The sequence below is a fragment of the Phodopus roborovskii genome, unplaced genomic scaffold (genome assembly GCF_943737965.1).
Source record: "Phodopus roborovskii unplaced genomic scaffold, PHOROB, whole genome shotgun sequence".
In the NCBI taxonomy this organism is placed as follows: Eukaryota; Metazoa; Chordata; class Mammalia; order Rodentia; family Cricetidae; genus Phodopus; species Phodopus roborovskii.
Window position 1 is genome coordinate 34,247,786 of NW_026125295.1, and position 22,032 is coordinate 34,269,817.

General features: G+C 39.5%; 1 protein-coding gene across 1 annotated transcript in view; it reads left to right on the plus strand.

Annotated features, from left to right (window-relative positions):
* Window positions 1-647: 647 nt before the first annotated feature.
* Window positions 648-22,032, plus strand: part of Tent5a (terminal nucleotidyltransferase 5A) — a 71,689-nt gene continuing 50,304 nt past the window's right edge. Inside the window, exon 1 of the mRNA XM_051207812.1 lies at window positions 648-736. Coding sequence (XP_051063769.1) covers window positions 663-736 — 74 coding nt within the window. The 5' untranslated portion in view covers window positions 648-662. The remainder of the gene's footprint in view (window positions 737-22,032) is intronic.

Consider the following 22,032-nt stretch of genomic DNA (forward strand, 5'->3'; position numbering starts at 1 on the left):
CGCTGGGTAGATGGAGCCCTCAGTAGCAGTTTCTGCATTATTGATTTCCTGGTTCTTTGCTTCTCTGCTGGGAGTGACTTTGGAGTTGTTTTGAAAAGAGAATTCTTGTAAACACTTGACTGTTGCTGGACTCAAGAAAAATCCGATTAGCAGGAAATCAATAACATTAGTTCTCAGTTGGGATCCCTGTAATTCTCCCATCTCTGGGCCAGGTGTGTGGATGGGCTGAGGTTTCAAAAGGATGATGCCTTCTTCCTGGAGTCATTTGTTCCTCTGCAACAGTCCTTCAATTTTGTGCACTGGAAATGAAGCTAATAATGACAGTAGGGGCACAGTTGGCCTCCTCTGTGAGTGAGAACAAAGCAAAGATTATCAGCTTTGACAAGGATTTAATCACCCAGCCTGGAAGATGCCCCCAACACCCACAGAAAATGAAGGGCAGGAAATCACTAGGAGGTAGAGTGCTCCTCACAAAGCATCAAGTCCACACTTACACAGTATTTTCCAGGAAGTGGTGATGTTGTTGCTTGTTGCTATTGCCTGTCTTTTCTATAAAATGCCAAAATAAATATATTCATTGTGAGGCAGGCTGTGCTGTGAAAGCCTCAGATGGTACCTGCCATACATCACCTTCATCTCTTGTGTTACTACAGCTGTCTGTCATGGGTTCAAGTTCCTGGCCAGAGGTCCCTGGTTCAAGTCCCATGCTCCCAGTCAAACCCTGTGTGCATTGCAGGTAAGTTCTCATTTCATTCCTCCATGTTGATAACTATTTCTGGTGAATTGACTTACAAATCACTTCAGTTCAAGCAACTGAAATCTCAACATGTTCCTCTTTACTCCACAGAAACAAGAGCTGGGAACCACTGACCTCAAATTTCAGGTTCATTGTGTTCTTGACAGATGACTGGATTCCTCTCTCAGTTTTTGACTCAGTATGTCCCAGTGGAACCTGAGAATCTATGTTCCTTTTTAGTTTTCAATTGTTAAAACTACAGCAGATACCATACTGTACCTACATAGTGCTATACTCTTTTTATCATATGTTGTAGCCGGTCTTGAATCTACAGTTTCTACTCCAGTACCCACCCCTGTGACAAACCAAGTCCAGTGGCCAAGGGACCTGGACACTGGGTCTCTACACAAGATACTCTTATTTATAAACTTCCCGATAAGATGAAAATCGCAGGGAGTGAGGTGTCCAGGGAGAGTTAGAATCTCCATAAGTTTGCACATGTACATGAATTTATGTATCTTTCTACTAAGGGTTTCAAACAACTGCTAAACGCAGAGAACTGGGCCACATTGGAGATATGAGTGTTTCAATTTTAATACATTAAATATCAAATGCATTCTACAGGTTTATCTGTGATTCATATTTGCTATGTACTAAAAATAGTTTTTTTCCCATTTTATTATTATTTGCTGTGAAGAATGAACATTGATGAAATGTCACATCACCAAGTGCACCTTGCACTTTGTGGAGAAGATATGTGACACTCTGCACAGCCCTCCCTACATGTGTACCTTCCTCCTGTGACACTAATCTCACACTATACCTCTTTGTCTCTGCACTGACCAATTCATGAGAACGTCTTTGTGGGACATTGCTTGCTCTTACAGTGACATTTAACTCTACCACCCTCCCATTTAAGCACCTAAAAGTGATGCCAGCCATATTTTGTCTAATTCAGTCTTCTCTGTATGGTTTTGTCAGTCACCACAGTAGATAAAACAATGTGAGATATGGATTACATATGCAATGAGTGGCTTTTGAATCAATCCAAAGAGGAAAGACATATTCTGCACACAGGCTACTTCTGTCTGTTACATGTTTGCGAGTGCCCTTCCTCCTCCAGGCTGTGGGAGCACATTCCTCATTTAACATGAATTTCAAAGCTCAATCCAAAGAGGCAGAACTGGTGGCACAAGCCTGCAATCTCAACTATGTGGGAGGTCGAAGCAAAGGGACACTAAGTTCCAGGCTAGCCTGAGCTACAGAGTGAGTGCAAGTCCAGCATGTGCAATTTAGTGAAGCCTTGTTTTAAAATAAAATGGAAAAAACAAGGACATGGAATATATATATATATATATATGTATGTATGTATGTATGTATATATATATATATATATATACATATTAGATATGGTGTACTTGCTACTATTGGTAGGTCCTAGGTTCAACCCAAAATTATAAACACACACACACACACACACACACACACACACACACACACGCACACACACAGACTGATTCTTGTCCCCAAACTGTTTTCCCTGAAAGAGCACACAAGTGTGTTCTTTTTTTTTCCCTTTGCTTTGAAACTCAGTCAATATTAACTTAGGAATTCTATCAATAAGAAGCAAACTCTGAAGAGACAGGGGAAAAATGTACCCATATAGGTTGTGTCATTTAATCTTAGGAATAGTAACTAGGAGAGGGATGCCTCTAAACACAAGCCAGGTAAGTCAACCTGTGTCCCTTAGGCCAAATGCACCCCAAGATAGCTATGAAGACGACTCAACCGAAAATCATAAACTTTCTTAAAACATAACAAAATTTTTGTAGGGGGTGAATTTTAGGTTTTGTGTGTGTGTGTGTGTGTGTGTGTGTGTGTGTAATTTGACAATGTGTGTGATTTAATTGTGTGTATAGCTTGATTCTCAAACACCAGTTTTATAGATGACAATATCATGTCGCCATGTCCAAAGGTTGGACACTCCTGCCAGCCTATTTTCAGTCCTGCTCTGAGGCCAGTCACTTAGAAAACCTGGAAGTGAAATGTGTGAACTAGCATATTTTGAGTTCCTTCAAAAGTCTACTGTGCAGCCAAAAGCGAGAATCACTGAATCAAATGGTCATCTGTGGCACAAAGCCCAAAGCCTTCTTGTATAGAATGAGCTTTTATACAATGACCATCACTCATCCTTCCTTTCCCGCCCACGGCTGTTTCCATTGCTCTTCTGTTTCTAGTCTTTCTCCATGGGACCCCACCTGCTTTCTAGAAGAAAACACGTTCAGTTCCCTCACAGCAATGTGTGTTTCTCCAATTACCATCAGGCTTTGCAAAATAGAAGCAAAATCTATTCCTGAATCAGCTGTTTAGGAGCCTTGTCCATCTTAACACCAGCATTGCCACCGCCCACTAAAGACACCGCCCACCATAAGGATAGGAAGGCTACGCTGGGCTTGTGTTCGCTAACTTTGGTTACAAATCAATCTACAGACAAGATCATATTACTTGCTCACTGATGGGGTTGGGCGTATAGGTGATGAGAGGATTTATAAATTGTAATTTCTTCATGGGATGCCCTTAAGGGTTAAGAAAATATGGGAGGCAAAGATTGGAATGTGAGAAACAGAATATTTCAGAAGCCCTATCATGAGGAGAGCACATCATAGACCCCCTTTTCTTCATGGTGTAGTGGCCTTTGCCCATGACAGGAGGTGCCTCTCCACCATGGAGGTCTCTGTGCTTGAAATGCACTGTAAGATAAAAACGTTAAAAAAAAAAAAAAAAGATAAAAACATGTGAGTGCTTCCTCAGTCGTTCATGTTGATCCCTTCTCAACTTCACTTTTCCCTTTAAATCAAACACAGGCTTTAATTCAAGGCACTTTTGGTTCCCCATTCCCACTCGTTTTTGTGTTTAAAAATTGTTCTCTTCCACCCTTAACCTAGAGACACAGGGAGGGCCTAGGCCCTACCCCAAATGATTTGACATACTTTGATGATCCCTCATGAAGGCCTCACCCTCCCTGGGGAGTGGATGGGAGATGGGATGAGGGGATCCATGGGGATCATGGGAGGATGGGAGGGAGAGGGAACTGGGATTGACATGTAAAATAAGATTGTTTCTAATTTAAATAAAATTTATAAAAAGGAAAAAAAATGGTTCTCTTCCTGAGCAGCATTGGCTTCTGATGTAACATTAATCCAACACAAAAGATGCTTTATAATAGTAATAACATGAAGCCAGCTAGAACAAGAGCAAGAGTATCAGCACATCTCCACCTCTTCCTTCAACCCTGTGCTTTGTCAGGTTCTGCACATGTTCAGAATGTAAACTATATAGATAGTTGTTAAATCAAGTTGATACTTGTGCCCAACCCACTTTAAACTCCCAAGTTTCAGCCTGAGTTCTTCTCAAACTTCCCAGCTTCCATACATTTATGTAATTGTCTAGTAGCATCTTAGAGGAGTTCACAGAGAGACTGAAGCAGCCAGTGACAGGTGGCCATATTGCAGTATACTGTGATTGCATTGATTATTGATTTCGTCAATAATGCTGAACTAATTTTAGTCTCTATCACTTCATTAATGGAAGAGTGCTGACTCAGGCTATGGATTATTTCATCATCTTAGCTGTAAAGTGTGGAATAAATGTTTGTGTTGTTGACTGGACAGCATGAACCACCAAAATAAGCCAGTTCACTCTTTTTCTGTCTGAACGCTATAAATAGTTCAGTTGTGTGGATGGCAGATCTTTTGTTTAGGTGAGTAAGGCTTAAAAAGTGGCCAAGAGAAAGGAAGCTGACTGTGTGGTGTTGCCTATTTGCTGAGTGTTCCTTTTCTCTGTTCAGGTGGAAATCACAAACAGGCAAAGTGCAACTGAGTTTAAGGAGCCAGGGTCCTCTTAGTCTTTACTGCTCCAGTCTTCAGAGCCTGTGGCTTAACACCCAACAGCTAGTGTTGCCACTGCAAGTGCTACAGATTTTAATATTAGAATTCTCAGTTATTTCTTGGCAGACAGAGTTGCTATCGCTCTGGAGATTTCTGGAACCTGTTAACAGCCTGAGTTTGCAACTCTTCCATAGACTCAGTTCTGAGTACTCTCTTGCTTTTACAGCCTTTATTCATTTCCTTTTCACAGACTCACAGTCTTGGCCATCCACAGTCTATGACCCCAACTACCTTCTTGAACTTGTTATCTGCATCTCCTAGCTGTTGTCTGGAACAGCCATCCCCAAGAGTTGTTCTATGTTTGTTTTATCAGCCCAGTCCATTCCACCCATGATAAAGGCCACAAATAAAAGATAAAAGCAGTAGAATAAGGCTTGGTAGGGACTTCATGTTGCAGCACCAGGGAGTTGGGCAGCTTAGTGTACAGGAGTAAAGTGTTCTTGATTGCCCAGTGGGAAGTGACAGAGAGCCACTTTTATAGCCACCAGCATCTTGTTTGCTAACCACAAACATTTTGTTGAGTCACACAGTGTATGCAGATATATTTGGCTTGACTGTTTTGTCTGTACAGGGTGGGAAACGTGCTCCTCCCTGAACTGATTTAGGACTTTGGTGGGTACATCAGGAGCCGTTGTGGCTTGAGTCATCTGGAGGTGACATGAAGTAGCCATGGCCAACATGAAGTCTCACAGAACCTTCTCAAACTGGCAGTGGCAAACAATAGTCTCAGGGAGCTTGGGTTGCAATTGGATCTCTGACCATGCAGCTATGACAATTTCCATGACTGGATTAAAGACTCTATTAGCCACACAAAAATTGATTGGAGCCTTTCTGAATAACCCTGTAATGGCTGAAATACTCATGACTGTTATGATGACAGGTGGAATCATCCCTCAAGACATGGCTGATTGACTGACAGCTCCATAGGTTCCACGGAAGGGATGCCACTGAAGTTGTTGCTGCTTCTGCTCCCATGGAATTTCTAGAGTGGCAGCAACTCTGCTTACAGTTTTACAGGATTCAAGAGATATGGAGAGAGTAGTAGTAGTTGAAAAAGCTACCATCTCTCCCTGACCTGCAGTGGCTGCCTGATTTTTGTTACCACTAGCTTTTGGGAAGTTTCTCCTGACCAGGTTGCCTGGGAACGCTCTGATAGTTGTCATTCAGGCAGTCACTGCTTGCTCCTATGTGCTTTGATCAGTTATAATGAATAACTTTGAAAGACACTGACAAAGATCTAACACAAAATCAACTTTCTACTTCAGTGCACTTAATTTAGCAATACTTACCCAACAGCCAAATCCCCTAAGGAATGGCTAGATACATGTAATATATTTGGTTGGATCAAATTGTCAAGACCTTCATTACAGATGGTGGGAACAAAGGAAAAGCAAATGGATTTTACTATGAATTCCAGAGGATGAGAACAAGTAAATAAAATCTAGAGTAATCATGTTTCTTATAGTCTGAATCATATCATCTTACTGACAGAAATCAATGGCGAAAGATGAAATCACAAAGAGGGTCAATGACACCTGTAGGGGCCACCAGTCAAGGGAACTGAAAGCCAGGATGAATAATTTCTAAAGATTTGGGGATGCAAGTAAAAGAGAAGAGCTCTACCCTCAGTGAAGGTGGGGTCACTCCCATCCCCTGGCCTCCTGCATAGTAATAGCATCTTTGAGCACATACCAGTTGACTAACCTATTTGTCCTTTGCTTATCCGAATCGATCAGTTAGAAGAATCCAACTTTTTCTTGCCACATCATTAAGAGAGCTATAATTTTCTTTTAAAAATGGGAGTTTTTGAGGAGGGCAGCTGTCAACCTCTGTTGTTCCTCAGGTGATATCCATCATTTCTTTTAAAAACAGGATCTCTCTTTTGCCTGGGTTGCATAGCGTGGCTGGCTAGTGAGCTCTAGGGATCCTCTTGTCTCCACCTTCTCAGTACTGAGATTAGAAGCACATCACCAAGCTGGGCCCAGTTTTACAAATAGAAATCATACTGTAATCCCCCCCCCCATTTTTTTCTTCAGAAAACTTCTAAATGAAAGAGATATTCTATGTCTTTAATATAGTCATGTGATGTTTTCATAGACTAATTACCCTAGCCAGATACTATTTTTCAAAAATCAATGGTGAGATTGTACTTTATGTGTTGCTATTCATGATCTAGTGCTGATGGGGTATCTCAGTAGTACAGCTCATGTTCAGCTGCCCAAGGCTCTGGACTTGAGCCCCAGTACAATCAACATGAAATAAAATAAAGTAGGTAAGAGAGAATGAAATAAATATTGAAATACAAATTTAAGTGAATCAATACAAACTGAATGAAATGCATATACTTGCATATATAATTCTTTTTATGGCTCAACAAATTTACTTATATAAGAAAATTAAAATTATCCTTTACCCTGAAAGTAAAAGTTTAACTTCATTTTGGCACACTTGTATAAATACAGATAACATTTGAGGAACTAAATTCTCCCAAATCCCAGAAGTCAGAAAAAATAAATAAATATTTTTAAAAAGACTGTTTATTTTAAGAAGCTAAACCTACTAAATTTCTGTTAGTAGAAGTTCATACTAACAGACCAAATTTGAGATTGGAAATCTTTTTAAGCTTATATTCTAAGATACTAGATGCTGTAATTCCTCTTTCAGGTCATAGTAACTAGCACAGTAACATATGACAACAGCCTTGCTACAGAAGAGAGCTTCCAAATCTTCATCATGGACATTGCCTCAGAAACAGTCTCAGGACTTTCTCCACAGTTACAACATCAGCTATCTGAATTTCAATAAGCATAGACCAGTTTAAGGATTAGAGAAAGAAAAATAGGCTAGAAATAGAAGAGAACATACAAATAACTTGGGATTAAAGTCCCCTCTGCATGCCTTCTGAAGAAGAAATCATATGCATCCTCCAAGAATCATTTTTTTACCTGTTTGTACATACTGATACCATTTCTGTCCTGGCTCTACTAGTTGTGATATGTTTGTCTTTTGTATGTATGATGGTTATGTGATTATGCTTAAACCTCACAATTGCTATTACTTTGCAAAATTTCAAACTTCCTCTGACATTACTTCACTCTCAAGCCTACAATGCACTTTATTTATACAGCCTATATCTGTTTCCTTTGCTCTGAGACTCTTTCCTCCATTAAAGTAGTCATAATATGAAATAGAAGAATACATTGGCTTAGGAATGTGCTGTTTCTGGGAAGGCAGCCATGGACCAGCACCAACATGAACTTGATGAAAGATACCAGGGCAAAGTGAGTCTTCATTAGCAAAATCATCCACAAGTTTCCATCATGGATAATGGAGAAGTCTACAACATGAACCGCAGCTGTTGAAATGTTAGTTTTGATTTTCTTGGAGAACCAAATATTCTTGGCTAATCCTGTTTTCTAGAAGAATTAATGGAAGGAGGAGGAAGGGTTTGTTTGCTGTTGTTTTCAGCAACATTTCCCCTAATAGATTACAAATCTTCCTCCCAATTGAACTCAATATAAAGAGTATGTGGAGGAAATGAAATAGTCTATGTATAAGATGAAAAGGAAAAAATCTGTAGGATCAGGAGGACACACCAGAGTTCTGTTCCTACCATGATCAAATCATAAACATGATTTGATTCCTTGTCTGCCCAATGGGGATTATTATATTTATTTCTAAAATCTGTTTTAGAGAATGGAATTATATAATTAATCTAAAAAACTCAAGCAAACATTTAAACATCCCTTTAAAGTTAAAAATGTTCTTTTTATTGTTCTGAATTAATAAGCAGGGTTGACTTATTTGGTTAAGTAAGTGGGCTGAGGGACAATCTCTGCTAAGATTGAGAATCAAAATCCTTAAATGTGATCTTCACCTGGAAATGTTGCCAATGGGGGGGGGGGTTGAAAAGATGGTCTAGTCAGCATAGTGCTTGCTACAACAACTTAGAGCTTAAGCTCAGAGCCCCAGAAACACAGACAAAGCGGGGAGTGATAGCGCAAGCCTGTAGCACTTGCAAGTAGAGAATGGAGGCTCCTGGAGCCCAGTGGCCAGATAGTCCTGACTAACCAGTGAGACCCAGGGTCAATGAAAGACACTGCCTCAAAAATAATAATAATAATAATAAGAGGGAACAAAAGACACGTGGCATCTGGCCTTTGTGCTCACCTGTACACATAAGTGCACACACGGGGATGGATATATACAAACATACAATATCCATGTACAAAGAAAGGTGTGTTATAAACAGTTACACAATATGTTTGTTGTTAAGATTATGCTGTAACAAATGTTGAGTTTATATTAACTCATGGCCTCTGGAAAAGAAGAAACATTAAAATCTTCAAGTGAATTTTAATGTTCAGGAGGGATCCATTCTTTCCATTATCTTACATTGAAGGTCAAAGAGGGAATATTTCCAAAAGGAAATATGTTACTACATATATAGGATTTTTAGTTTTTCCTAAGTATCCCTGTTGCTTCACTCATTCAGGCACTGATTCAGTATATAGTCATTGTGCCTGATATTGAGCTAGGTGTTAGGAATATGTGAGTTAAAAAGCAAACAAACAATATCCAAATTTGATAATAACATCTGAGAAAGAGAAAGGATATTTTACGCATGATTTTTTGGTCAATGATGGGCTGCAGGCACTATGATATCACAGCATATAGACCATGTAACATATAACCCATGTCATACTTTGTCCCCTCTGATCTGGAGGAGCTAATGGAAAATTCCAGTGGTCACTGCCTTCACCTTGGCTATAGGTGTGTGGGATAGGAATGAGCAATGGCACTGATCATAACCCGCCCAGACACTCTGTCTCCTTTTCTTCCTTCTGCATAGCCTTGGCTTTCAGAAACTGAATGTTTCCCAAGTCTTTTGTTGAAGCAAAAGATATTGAAAGCAGCACAATGAATATAATTTTATATTCACGTATTTGTTCTTTGGGTTGTTCCTAGCTTTGTTGTACTTCTCATTATTTCTTCCTTTTTTCCTACTTTTGTGATTTTTTTAGAAGGATATTTTGAAATTTATTTTGAAAGTGATTTTGAAAACAAGCAGGGAAATCTAGAGCATACACTGTGACTCAGCATCTAGTGTCCATTTTTTTTTTTTTTAATGACTTCAAAGCACATTCTCAATCTGGGAAGGGTGGGGGAGGAAGTATAAGAGGAAGGGAGAGAAATTACCAAGGGGTCATCTGATGAGGGGTAATATACTAAAAAATCACATATAGAGCTCCTAAGAGTTAATTTATATCTACTTTTGTGTGTTACATAAATAAGACCCACTGATTAGATGTAGTCAACTCACATTAATTAACAGAGCTGTACTCCTACTGAATGAAAGACATTTGGCAAGTGTTAAAATGAGTAAAACAATGTGGTCACAGGAAAAGGACAAAAGAGTAAAGCAGCATAGGACAAATTATTGTTCAGAAATAAAAGGGAAAGTTATAAGCAGATGGATGAGAATCTGATAATATTAGGGAAAAGAGGATGAGGAATAAGCTCAGGTGTACACAGGGGAAACATGGCTCCAGGGTAATGCAAGAAGCTTTCCATTTTCTTTTATAGGCAATGGACCCCAGTGAAAAGTCATTTTGTAGGATTGCTGAGGTGGCAGAGGATGTAGGCAAAGCTTGTAGCAGGCTGATGTCTGACAGGGTACTCAATTGATATTTATTCTAACAACTATAAAACAAAAAAGCAGCTTCTTTCCCATAATTTTCTTGTAACTATTAAGAAGAATACAAGAGAGAAGCACAATGTGATGCCTGAAACCAATTTATAAAAAATAATTATCATAATTGTATTGCTGGCAGCAAGGTTTTGAACCAAATAGTGAGAGGGAAAAAAATGCAGACTTGGTACCATGAGTCTGTATGTAGGAAGCCAAAGAGCTTAGTATCAAAATGAATTTCTGTTTGGAGCCTGAGAAATTATTGCTACCATTGATCTTTATAGAAGATCAGGCAGGTAGGAGAGAGGCAAGTGAATTTTCCAGGATGCTCACTGTTTCCAGGAAGAACCTTGTCTTTTCCTAACCCTAACGTCAAGTTGTATACACAAAAGCCTCAAAGATCAGATAGGTGAATCAGGTTGTGAGGAAAGTGTTATCAGGAGGCAATATGACGAGAGCTGGTGCCAATGGGGATCCACTACAGATGCCCTGGTCAGTTCCGGAAGGTCGAGACTACAGAGCTACCCAGAAGTCAATGGAAGATCTGTGCTGTGCCTACCATTTCATGGATGTCAAGCATCTGCCAAGGTTTCAGGGCAGGTAGGATTAAGATTTTCACTTATTTATTCACTTGCTTGCTTGTTTTGAGATAAGGTTTATCCAAGTTGGCTTGGCTGGTCTCAAACTTAGAATCTTCTCACCTCAACGCCTGGTGTAGCTGGATTTGCTGGAATGTAACATTGTGCCAGAGTAAAAGTCAAGTTTTACTCCCATTTTCTCCTGGCAACCATACTGCTGAGTGTTAATGGGTACATTTTTCCTGCCATGTCTAGGGGGCACTAGCTAGCAGCAGATGTCCTGATTCCTCTGGCTCTTAGAATTTTATTCCCCCTCTTCTGTGATGTCCCCTGAGCCCTGCTGAGAGTTGTGTAGGGTTCTACCTCTAAATGAAGAGCTGCAGGTAGTTCATGACTTTTGAGAAAGAATTTATTTCCTCCAGGACAAGCTCCCACATATATTGTTTTCCAATTGATCAGCCCTAGACACATGTGCATATGAACAATGTTAAATGGACTTCTAGGCTTTATATAAATGTGTAGAGTATGTGTGTTACTCAAATTAGGGTTTAAGTTATGACTGAGTAGACATTCATGTTGGCTGCTTAAGTGTGAAGACCAGAGTTTGAATCCCAGCACACATGTAAATAGCTAGCATTGTCATGCAAATATTTGTAAATCTAGCACTGTTGGAAGCAGAGACAGGAGAAACAGCGGGTTTGCTGGACACCAGCCTAGCTTCTCAGTGAAGGACCCTGTCTCAAGAGAATAATGCAGAGAGTGATAAACAGGGCATTTGGTGTTCTCTTTTGACTCTGCATATGTTAGGAGTTATTTTTCCGCCGGCCTGGTCCCACCGCCGCACCTACCCCAACTAACACACAGAGACACTGTATTAGATATAATTTTGTTGGCCTGTTACTAACATTTCTTATCGGCTAGCTCTGTCTTAATTATTAACCCATTTCTATTAATCTAAGTACTTCAACATTGTCTCATCTTACCAGAGAGAGGGACCAGACCTCTCTTCTCTCAGGTCTCTACATGCTGACTCCTCCCTACTCCTTCCTCTCTCCTCCTAGTCTCCTAGCCCTGCCTATCTTGCTTTCCTTTTGGCCAACAATGCTATATTCATTAACCAATATGAGAAACATATTTACAGAATGACATCTCCCATCAAGCATGCTTATATACACACACACACACACACACTCAAAATCCTACATACAAATTTGTATTTCTTTATATTCAAAAATGTGTATGCCTCTGAGTTAAAGGTCAGCTTGGTCTACAAAGTGAGTTTTCCAGGACAGGCTCCAAAATCTACACAGAGCTTGAGAAACTCGGCCTCAAACGACAACAACAACGATAATAAATTCCTTCATTTAAGCTTTTAATAATTTGCACCCACAACATTGGCTTCATTATGGTTTCAATTTGTCTTTGTGGATTATTCTCCTCCGTTTCCATGCCTCTGCTTCCCATCCCATTAACCCTCTAACTCCCTGTTTCTTTGTTTCTTCCTTTCTGCATCCACATGACATGTGTCTCAATGCCATCCCACTTTCTCAACACCTCCAGAATAATCTGAAGTTCATCATAAACTTACAAAAGAATCCCAAACAATTTACTTATTCAATGGTTGTTTTTTATTTACTCTTGGTGCTTTATGGCAGTTCAAAGTCCTAACTAAAGAGTTTGTACAGTAGGCTGAGTACAGATAGTGCTAACATGATGTGTAGTGCAAAGAGCTAGAGGAAAGTGCTTGTAATATTTTCACAACAAAATAGCATATTTTTTTGTAATAAGAAAACCACATGACATACACATGTATAGATGTAGCCTATATATATTCCCCATAAATATGCAATACAGATATTTGCTCAGTCATGCTCATTGCTAGTCTATTCACAACAGCTAGGAGATGGAAACAAATTAAAAGTCCTTCAACTGATGAATGGATAATGAAAATATGGTGCATGTACATAATGGAATTCTATTCAGCTGTAAAGAAAAATAAAATATTCACATAAATGGATAGACTGTGATATCCTTCTGAATGCTGTAAATATGTGTTTCTCTTATTGGTTGATGAATAAAGCTATTTCAGCCAATGGACAGGCAGGATTTAGCCAGGTGGTAAATCCAAACAGGGTTAGAGAATGGTAGTAGGCAGAGTCAGGGGGATGCCATGTAGTTGCCAAGGAAGCAAGAGACCTGGGCATCACTAGTAAGCTAAGCCCATATGGAGATACAGAAATTAATAGAAATGAGTTAATGTTTAAGGGAGAGCTAGCCAATGAAAAGCCTGAGCTATAGGCCAAACAGTTTATTTGGGACTAAATGGCTGTGTACTGGGTGGGACAGAAAGTTCCATCTACAACCTAGAAAATATTTCATTGAGTGAGGTATCCCAGATGCAGAAAGACAAAGCCCCACCATCTCCTTCATCTGTGGATGCTAGCTCCACATCTTCAGATTGATATAAATCTGGATTATCCAGAGGAACTAGGCAAGTTAAAAGGAACCCTGGTGGGAAGGGGAGGAGGAGAAAGAGCTCCAGCAAGAGGAAGAGTGCTCCAGTGCAGCGAAGCAGGACATGGGGAAACCTGGGACATGACTTAACTGGAAAATAGTGAGCAAGGACAACGTAATGGACAAGGGAGGCAGAAAGAATAAAAAGACAGTAAGGACAATTGAAAGAGCCATAGGGAAACATAGTTTATGTTCACTTAAAAATACATATTATGTATCTGTGTGTTGTATACTCATACATACATATATAGCTAGTTAGAGTGAAGTTATGCCACTTGGAGTGATAGTAGAATAACAGAATCTCAAGTTCCTGGGAAACTTCTCTTCAAGTTGTTGATCAGGGGATCCAAGACAACCAACCCCTGCTGCTCCCCCCACCACAGAAAAACAGTATGGGAGTATTGTCTCCCAGAATTTGAACATAAGACTATTGCTAAAGACACCACACATTCCAGGGACAGGGACAGGACTCTGAGAAACTGAGCTGAAACTGACCTGAAAGCCTGCTCCCTGAGGATCAGCTCTCAGAATATCTGAAAGTATCTGCAAGTTGCTAAGGGAGAAAAACAGCCACCATTCCTATGCAGTGTCAAAGTCTATGAAGCACAACAATGACCAGAGTACCAGGGTATTTGAAATCTACTTGTTTTCTTCTTTGGTGATGCTGAGATTGAACCAGGGCCTCTCCCACACTGGGTAAATGTTTTACCACTGTACTATGTCCCTATCACTAATCAGTTGGATAATAAAATGTGAATGAGAAAATGTTGGAAGCATTTCTAAAACCCAACAATTCTATTGTTCTTAACTAAATCCTGCTTCTTTGTTCAGTCTTTTAAAAGGGTTTTTACTCACCCAGACACATGCATATACACACGTGCATATTCAAACCCCACATACCTTTGCTTTTTATTTTTCTTCTTCATCTTGAGAATCTTAATTTTGACTATTATTTACATAAATAATGTTTAATGATTATCCTACCATGTGGTGGTATTTAAATGTAGCCATTTTAAAATTGAATTAGTCTGGGTCTTAACAGCAAACTCCACATGATCTAGCCATCTGGTATAATGAAAGGGCTTAAAAATGCTTGAACATAGTCAGGGGCTTCAATAAAAGGCAGGGCAATACTTGGGAGTCATTATCACTGCAGCCTAAAGGGTGAAGGGCCTGGGTGGTTCCTGATGAGAGCAAGAACTGTTAGGCTATCTGGGAGGAACTTCAGTTGCAGGTAAGGGACATGGCCATTCTTATCTTGCAGGCAGAGATGAAGATACATAAATACTCAGATTTCTCTCTGCTTCTGCCTCCCAATATTTCAACCTTGTGTCCCATTGGACGTACACAAGAGAAGTGAGGGGACATTGACATTTGTTGATCCAGGGCCAAGAAATGTCAGCCATCCTAGAAAGAGAGCTGGGTGGAGAAGAATGGAGAATGACCCTGAAAATATGCAGTTCACATGTATTTTCAGCACCTTCGTAACCCATTTTCACTATTGTATGAATAAGGATATGCAAAGTACTATTGTACACAAACATTAATAACTAATTACTTAACAGTGCTATGTAAGCATCATTAATGAATGAGCCATAAGCTAAGGCTGGTAGTGACTGAGAGGTGGCAAAGGAAACAAGATTTCAGCCTTCTACAAATGAATAAAATCACATCTAATCAAGATTCGCTAGTCTTAATTTGGCTGCATAGCTGACATTAATAAAACTTATAGAATAGAATTTTTCATTTTTCTGTCTAGGCACAGATTGACTATAATTTTAGGTCTCTAACTCTGCTGTTGTTTGTTCTGACTGAAGGAAAGTAGTTACAAGACACGTCTTCCCGAGGGGCAAATGGAAGATCGTAAAGGCATTGTGCTCCATTAGTTTCTTTAGGAAGAGCTCAGCAAGCAGCATGAAAAGAAGCCAGCTTACACATTTACTTATCTCTTTAGTAGGAATAAAATGGAATTGTGATCTACCATTCACTTATTATAGTATGTTGACTAAAATGGGGAGCAAATCCTATGCTGTCCTATGAGGTATCACCCATGCAAATGTACAAGGTGTCTACTGAGAAGCCTTCTGGAGGAAAAACATAAAAGATGACATGTAAGGAGTATGGTTTTTCCTCCCACCGCCGGTCTGGTCCCACCACCACACCAGCCCCAAATAATGCACTGAGACTCTGTATTAGATATAATTCTGTTTGCCAGGTACTAGTTTCTTATTGGCTAGCTCTGTCTTAAGTATTAACTCATTTCTGCTGATCTATGTATTTTATTTCTCTTACCGAGGAGCCAGCTGGCATTCTGCTTTCTCCGGACTCTCCATCTTGGCTCCTCCTTACTACTTCCCTTTCCTCCTTGTCTCCTAGTCCCTCCTATCTAGCTTTCCTATTGGCCAATAGTGCTTTATTCATTAAACCAGTATGAGAAACATATTTACAGAATTGCATCTCCCATCATCTCCTCTTTTCTGTCTAAATAAAAAGAAGGGTTTTAACCTTAACATAGCAAAATATATTACACAACAGTTATCAAGTAAGAATCACAGTTAACACTATTTAGTCCATTAACATTTAGCAAGATTTGAAGAAAATATTCCATCATCTATTTTATCTTTGTGTGTCTAAAGTCCTATATATAACTTGTCTTTAAGCCTAACTAAGGAAAACTATAACCATAACTGTCTGTCTTCAACTCCTTCAAAGACCACAGAAGGATAGTATATAAACTCTAGAAATGACAGAGACAACTCACTGCCTGGTCACCTGAAGTTCTTTTGTAATCTTCCATCTTCAGCCCATAGGCCATAGTGTGTCTGGCAGACTCTTTAGCAAAGCAGGACACTTTAAACTCTCTTCTTTTATTGGCAGCTTGTCAGTCATTTTTCTCTGTGTCCTGCAGACTGTCTGGCAGACTCTTCCATGAAGCAGGAACTCTGTAGCAATGTCCATCTTGAATCAGCAGTCACTTTTCTGTGGGTCCTGCATGTCCAGTTTATACAGCATAAAGTCAAACAATCCAGACAAAAGCAGTATCTTGTCTAAATGGCTAGTCTTGCCACACTGGAGGCAAACTCCATAACGAGTTTCTTCAATGTCCATCTTCCTTTCTGACGCAGGTGGTGTTGCCAGGAGCAATTGTGCCTCATTGTCAAGAAAAACCCTAAACCATTTTAAATGCCATATTCTTTAGGTCTTTGAAAGGTTTGAAGAATTCCTATCTATCTCAAATACATCTCTGCATGTCTAGAAAACCTAACTCACCTAGCTATAAGTTTTGACTATTATAGGTAACTCTCTAAAATCTGTACTAAATTATACATTACATTTTTAAATGAGCTATATAAACACAATACCTAAACAAAAGGAGAAATATCATAAAATTGACCTTAAATTGTATCAATAAATGAAAATCCATTCCAAAACAAAGTATTCACATCTATATCAAAGACACCTGAGACCTACAATGACACCTGAGAAAAATGCAGTTTTAAATTATAGCTGTTCTTCCTTTACCAAGACATGAGGGACAATTTATTAAATATGGTTGTGAAAATATGGCAGCTTGGAAACTTCAATCCTTACTCAAATACGCCAGAGGTTTGGAAGGCATGGAGAAATTTTAACTTCCAAAATGACTCTTAACTACTATTTTCACTGAGTTGTAGGAACCCTTATATATTTCAGACAGTATATTTTTCTCCTGATGTGATTTGCAATATCCCCTACTGTTTTGTACACTTCCTTTTCATTTTGGTGGTCACTTCCATTTATGGATTTCATATTGTTAATGAAAATGATACCACTAATTAAATTATTTCTTATTTGACTATTATACAAGTAGAAATAAAAGTTAAATTCTCTAATTTAGTGGACTTTTCCCTCCTCTCCCCCACCATTTCCTTCTTTTCCCTGACACTGGGAACATTTAACTCATATCCATTTCCACAAATATTCCCTCTTGTTTGCAGTCTTTCACATCCTCATTTCTCCAGTTTCCTTTAACCTTAATATGCCTGACAGTTTTGTCCTTCTCTTTGCACTTTAAGAACAATTAAAGGTTAGAAAAATTTCAGAACAACATTTTCCTAAAATATTCATCTACCAGAGCCTCTCATCCCCATAAGAATCCTAATTCATCTGGGGAATCAATCAGGACAGGTTACCTTTTAATTCATGTTGACAACTTCATTCATCTGTATAATATACTTGGATTGCTCTGTGTCTCATCCTCTCATGTCTCTCCCATCCCTGTCAACCCTCCTTACTCTCAGTTTCCAAGTTTTCATGGCTTTTGGTTTGGTTTTGTGATCCAGTCGGTGTAATCAAGGCCATGTTGTGCCATTAGGTCAGAACTAACCATTGGAGTCTGGTGGAGTCACCAGTGGGAATGGCTGAAAACTCTGGAGAATTCTATTGCTGTGTTCAGGAAGAACTTTTCAGACAACAGTCATACATGAAGCAGTCACCTTACCCACTCGACAGGGGCCATATTCCTTAAGATGACAGACTGCACGTACACAGGTGCACTTATGCCTTTTAACCTGAATTTCTTTTGTCCTAGAAACATGAACAAAATAACTAATAGGAATGAAAACAAACACAGGACTCCATGCTAATGACTAGATTCTAAATGCATAGGATTGTCTTAGACATTTTACTACTTCTCAAGTGATGTGCTTAGGAATGCAAGAAAAAAAGGAACTAAGTCAGAGTAAAGATGTAGATTGAAGATGCAGCTAAGAGTCCTAGAAGATATAAAGTCCTAAGGTAGTAGGGGAAATTTGGCACAAAATGCTATTATTCACATAGAAATAATACATCCCCAACAAAGCTCCAGTCTTCAGTGCCTTCCCATGGCTCTTCCTAAGCACAGTGATGGGTTCCCAAACAGGGAGTCAGGCTACAAACCTGGTGATAGCTAAAACAGCAAATGACCACCTGATTGCTAATTCTCAGAACCCCTACAGTAATGAGCTTATTGATGGCAAAATTGTTCAGGGGAAGACTAGTTTATGTGTGGTAATTAGTTGAGGTAGTGACAAAGTAAAAATCAGAAATTATAATGAGAAACAAAACCAAACAGACATTTTCCTTCATCAGTGTTTGTATCTGCTGTTTTTAATCCCAGTGCTCAACAGTCTTTTTTCATCCCCTGAGCAGCTTTCAGTGCCATTTAAAGACAACGTCTAAGAATGTGTATTATTGTACTCTAATTGCATTTGAGGGCAAGGTGGCATGTGGTTGAGGTATAATAGCAAAATCCCTGGAGTGACTTTTTGTTCCATTAAACATGAACTTATCTTGGGATCACAGGACTTGGCATTGATTTGCCTTTCCTGTGGTTTCCTCTCCACAGGTCTGCTTCCGCATCCAGGGTGATGCATTGGATTGTGACACACGGGAGTCAGAGAAATTAAGTATCTTTCCCGTGAGAAATAACTCACCAGTCAGTGTTTGGTCTGTGTGTCTGTGCTGGGAGAGAATGGGAAGTCACAGGAGCAGTGGAGAAGATAGACACTACACAGGTGCCATTTAGTGTCTATTAAGGCAACAATCTTTTTCCCCTCAGTAAGGGAGGCTTTTGAACTACAGAAAAAGAAATGCTAATTTTGGTTGCTGTGAAAAGCCATGGTTCTGCTAGGTTCCAGTCCCAGGACATGCTGCAGGCGGGACAGGCTGTGGGTCGAAGGTTTTGTTGCTTGGTTGCTGCCCCACTTACTTCACCTGAGGCCTTGTCTGGTTACTGAAGATGGTCACTTCAGACTAGGAGTCTTGGATAGGGTTTCTCTTGTAGATTCCAAGGAGTTTCTGTTGCACTAGGTTTCCATCTTACCACCAAAATGCTCCCCAATTCCAGTAGTTTTTCTCAGAATTCCCCCTACCCCTCTTATTCCCAACCCCACCTGTCTCCATTTCATTCACAAAATCTATTACTTACCCCTTCCCGTGGAGATCCTCACACACACCCTTAAGCATCCTTGTTTCTTAGCCTCTCTGAGTATCATGTTCTTTAAAGCTAGTATCTACTCATGAGTGAGTATATACCATGTTTGTCTTTCTGATTCTGAATTACTTCACTCAGGATGATTTTTTTCAAGTTCCACCCATATGCCTAAAATTTTCATGATGTCATTGTTTTTAATAGCTGAGTAATAATTCATTGTGTAAATTACCATATTTTCTTTATCCATTCTTCAGTCAAGGGGCATATAGCAGAATCCTCATTAAAAACACCAGAGAGACTTCATCCAGCAACTGATGGGAGCAGATATAGATTCCCATAGCCAATCATTACACAGAGCTTAGGGAGTCCTTCAAAGGAGGGCTAGGAACCAGAGGGACCAGGGACACCAGGAGAACAAGGACAAGAATTAATTGGCCAGGACTCATGGGGATTCAGAGATCAGGAAGTTTTTAGGGGTCTGACCTAGGTCTTCTATGTTATGGCGGAGTAGGTTGGTATTCTTGTAGAGTCCTTATAGTGGGACTGGGGGAGGTTGCAGACTCTTTTGCCTAGTTATAGAACCCCTTTTCTCCTACTGGGTTGTTTTGTCTGGCCTTGATGTGGTGGTGTGTGCCTGATCTTATGGTTGCATTTTATGCCTGTATTTTCTTGGTTTCCCTGGGATGCTTGCTCTTTTCTGAGGGGAGATGTGGAGAGGGTGGATCTTTGGGGAAGGGGAGGTGGAAGAAAGTGGCTGGGGGCAGGGGAGGGAAACTGTAATATGAATGTAATATATGAGATAATAAATAAATAAAAGCCACAGTTCTAATTATTGCTAGGAAAGTTATATCTAATGGGGCTGTTTTAAATTATATTTTCTGTGTGTTTCACTATTCTTTTAAAAATAGTGACTGAAGCTGGAGGTGTCTTCCTGCCTTTTCTAGAATTAAGAACAGTGATGCTTAATACTTGCTAGAGTGGAGATCCCCATTTACTTATAGTCTGTATTGAATTTCCACCCAGTAAATGAAGGAAAGAGATTTTTACTGAGCTAGAGTCATTCAAATACATCTTCCAAACATCCCCGAGGCTGATGCAAGTGAGACATTATGCTGGACTACGGTAGGGAGACACAAAGAGAAAGGTAGCTATTCTTGTTTTATTCATCTTAGAAAGTTCATAGAACCTGACGCAGCACGAAAAAAAATTGTGTGTGTATTGTTTATAATAGTGACAATACAGAAGTAATTTAAGATAAAATGTGAGCAAAAACAAACTGTGAAATATCCACACAGTAGAAAATCACTATTATTTGCAGAAAGTACACTAGATCCATATTTGGGAAGGGCTATGATGACCTAAGGACAGTAGCTTTACAAAGTGTTATGTCCATCATGACACTCTATTTATAGATATAATATATACAATGCTAAAGATTACCTCCATTATCATATTATCATCAGATTCATAGCAAACAGCCCTGGAAGGACCCCCCTCCCCAGTAGTTCCTGTACAGAATCAGGATGTGCTGGGGCTCACACCAAGATGGGTTGTTTGATGATAGTTTAGAAGCTATGCATGACACCCTTTCACTGATTTGATGACTTGGCCTAGCTTTGGGGAGTTCAAGGGACCAGGATTAAAAATAGTAGTCAAAATGGACTCCAGTTATATTTATATTTATATTTATAATTTCTTAGTTCTTAAAGGAGATCATTGTAACCCATCAAATATGTCAATTACTAGTTTAAATATAAGTCAATTACAGTAAAACACAGTGAAGAAGTTTGAATGGAATTGGCCCCATAATCTCATTGGGAATGGCACTATTAGGAGATTTGGCTTTGTTGGAGGAAGTGTTTCACTGTGGGGGTCAGGCTTTGAGGACTCCTGTACTCAAGATACACCCAGTGTCTCAGTCTACTTCCAGCTGCCTGCAAGTCAAGATGTAGGACTCTCAGCTAATTCTCCAGCACCATGTCTGTTTGCACACAATGTCATAACATCATAATAATGGACTAAACCTCTAAAAATGTAAGCCATCCCAACTAAATGGTTTTTTTTTTTCCTTTATAAGAGCTGCCTTCATCATGGTGTCTCTTCACAGCAATAGAAACCATAACTAAGACATGCAGTACCTGCTTTACAGGTGCTACCAATCCAGGAGAAAAAGGCAACACTACATCAGTCAGATGCAAGATGAAAGTCCTACCTGCCTTGATATCCTAGAATTGTGCAATACATTATGTAGATTGGTAAGATCCACATCCTTGCTTCTTGGGTGAGGAGGGATCTAGTGTAAGTGTTCTCAGCAAAAGAAAACCTCTCCAGTATTCTGGGTCACAAACTAAGCAAGCTCCTGCAGTCATTATCCATTCATGGAAGATGCAATCAAGTGGAGGAAAAGATGGCATTAAAGGAGCCAAGGAGGGAAGCCTATTGATTAGAGTTAATTTGCAGTTAAATAAAATCATAATGGTCATCTGAATCTCAGGGGAAAAAACTGGAGGGAAGTTCATAGTATCACATAGGGGCCCACGGTATCATAGGGAGAGATAGGATTGACCTTAGAAAATACAGCTAAGAGAGTTTCAAAGTACCTTGAGCAGAAT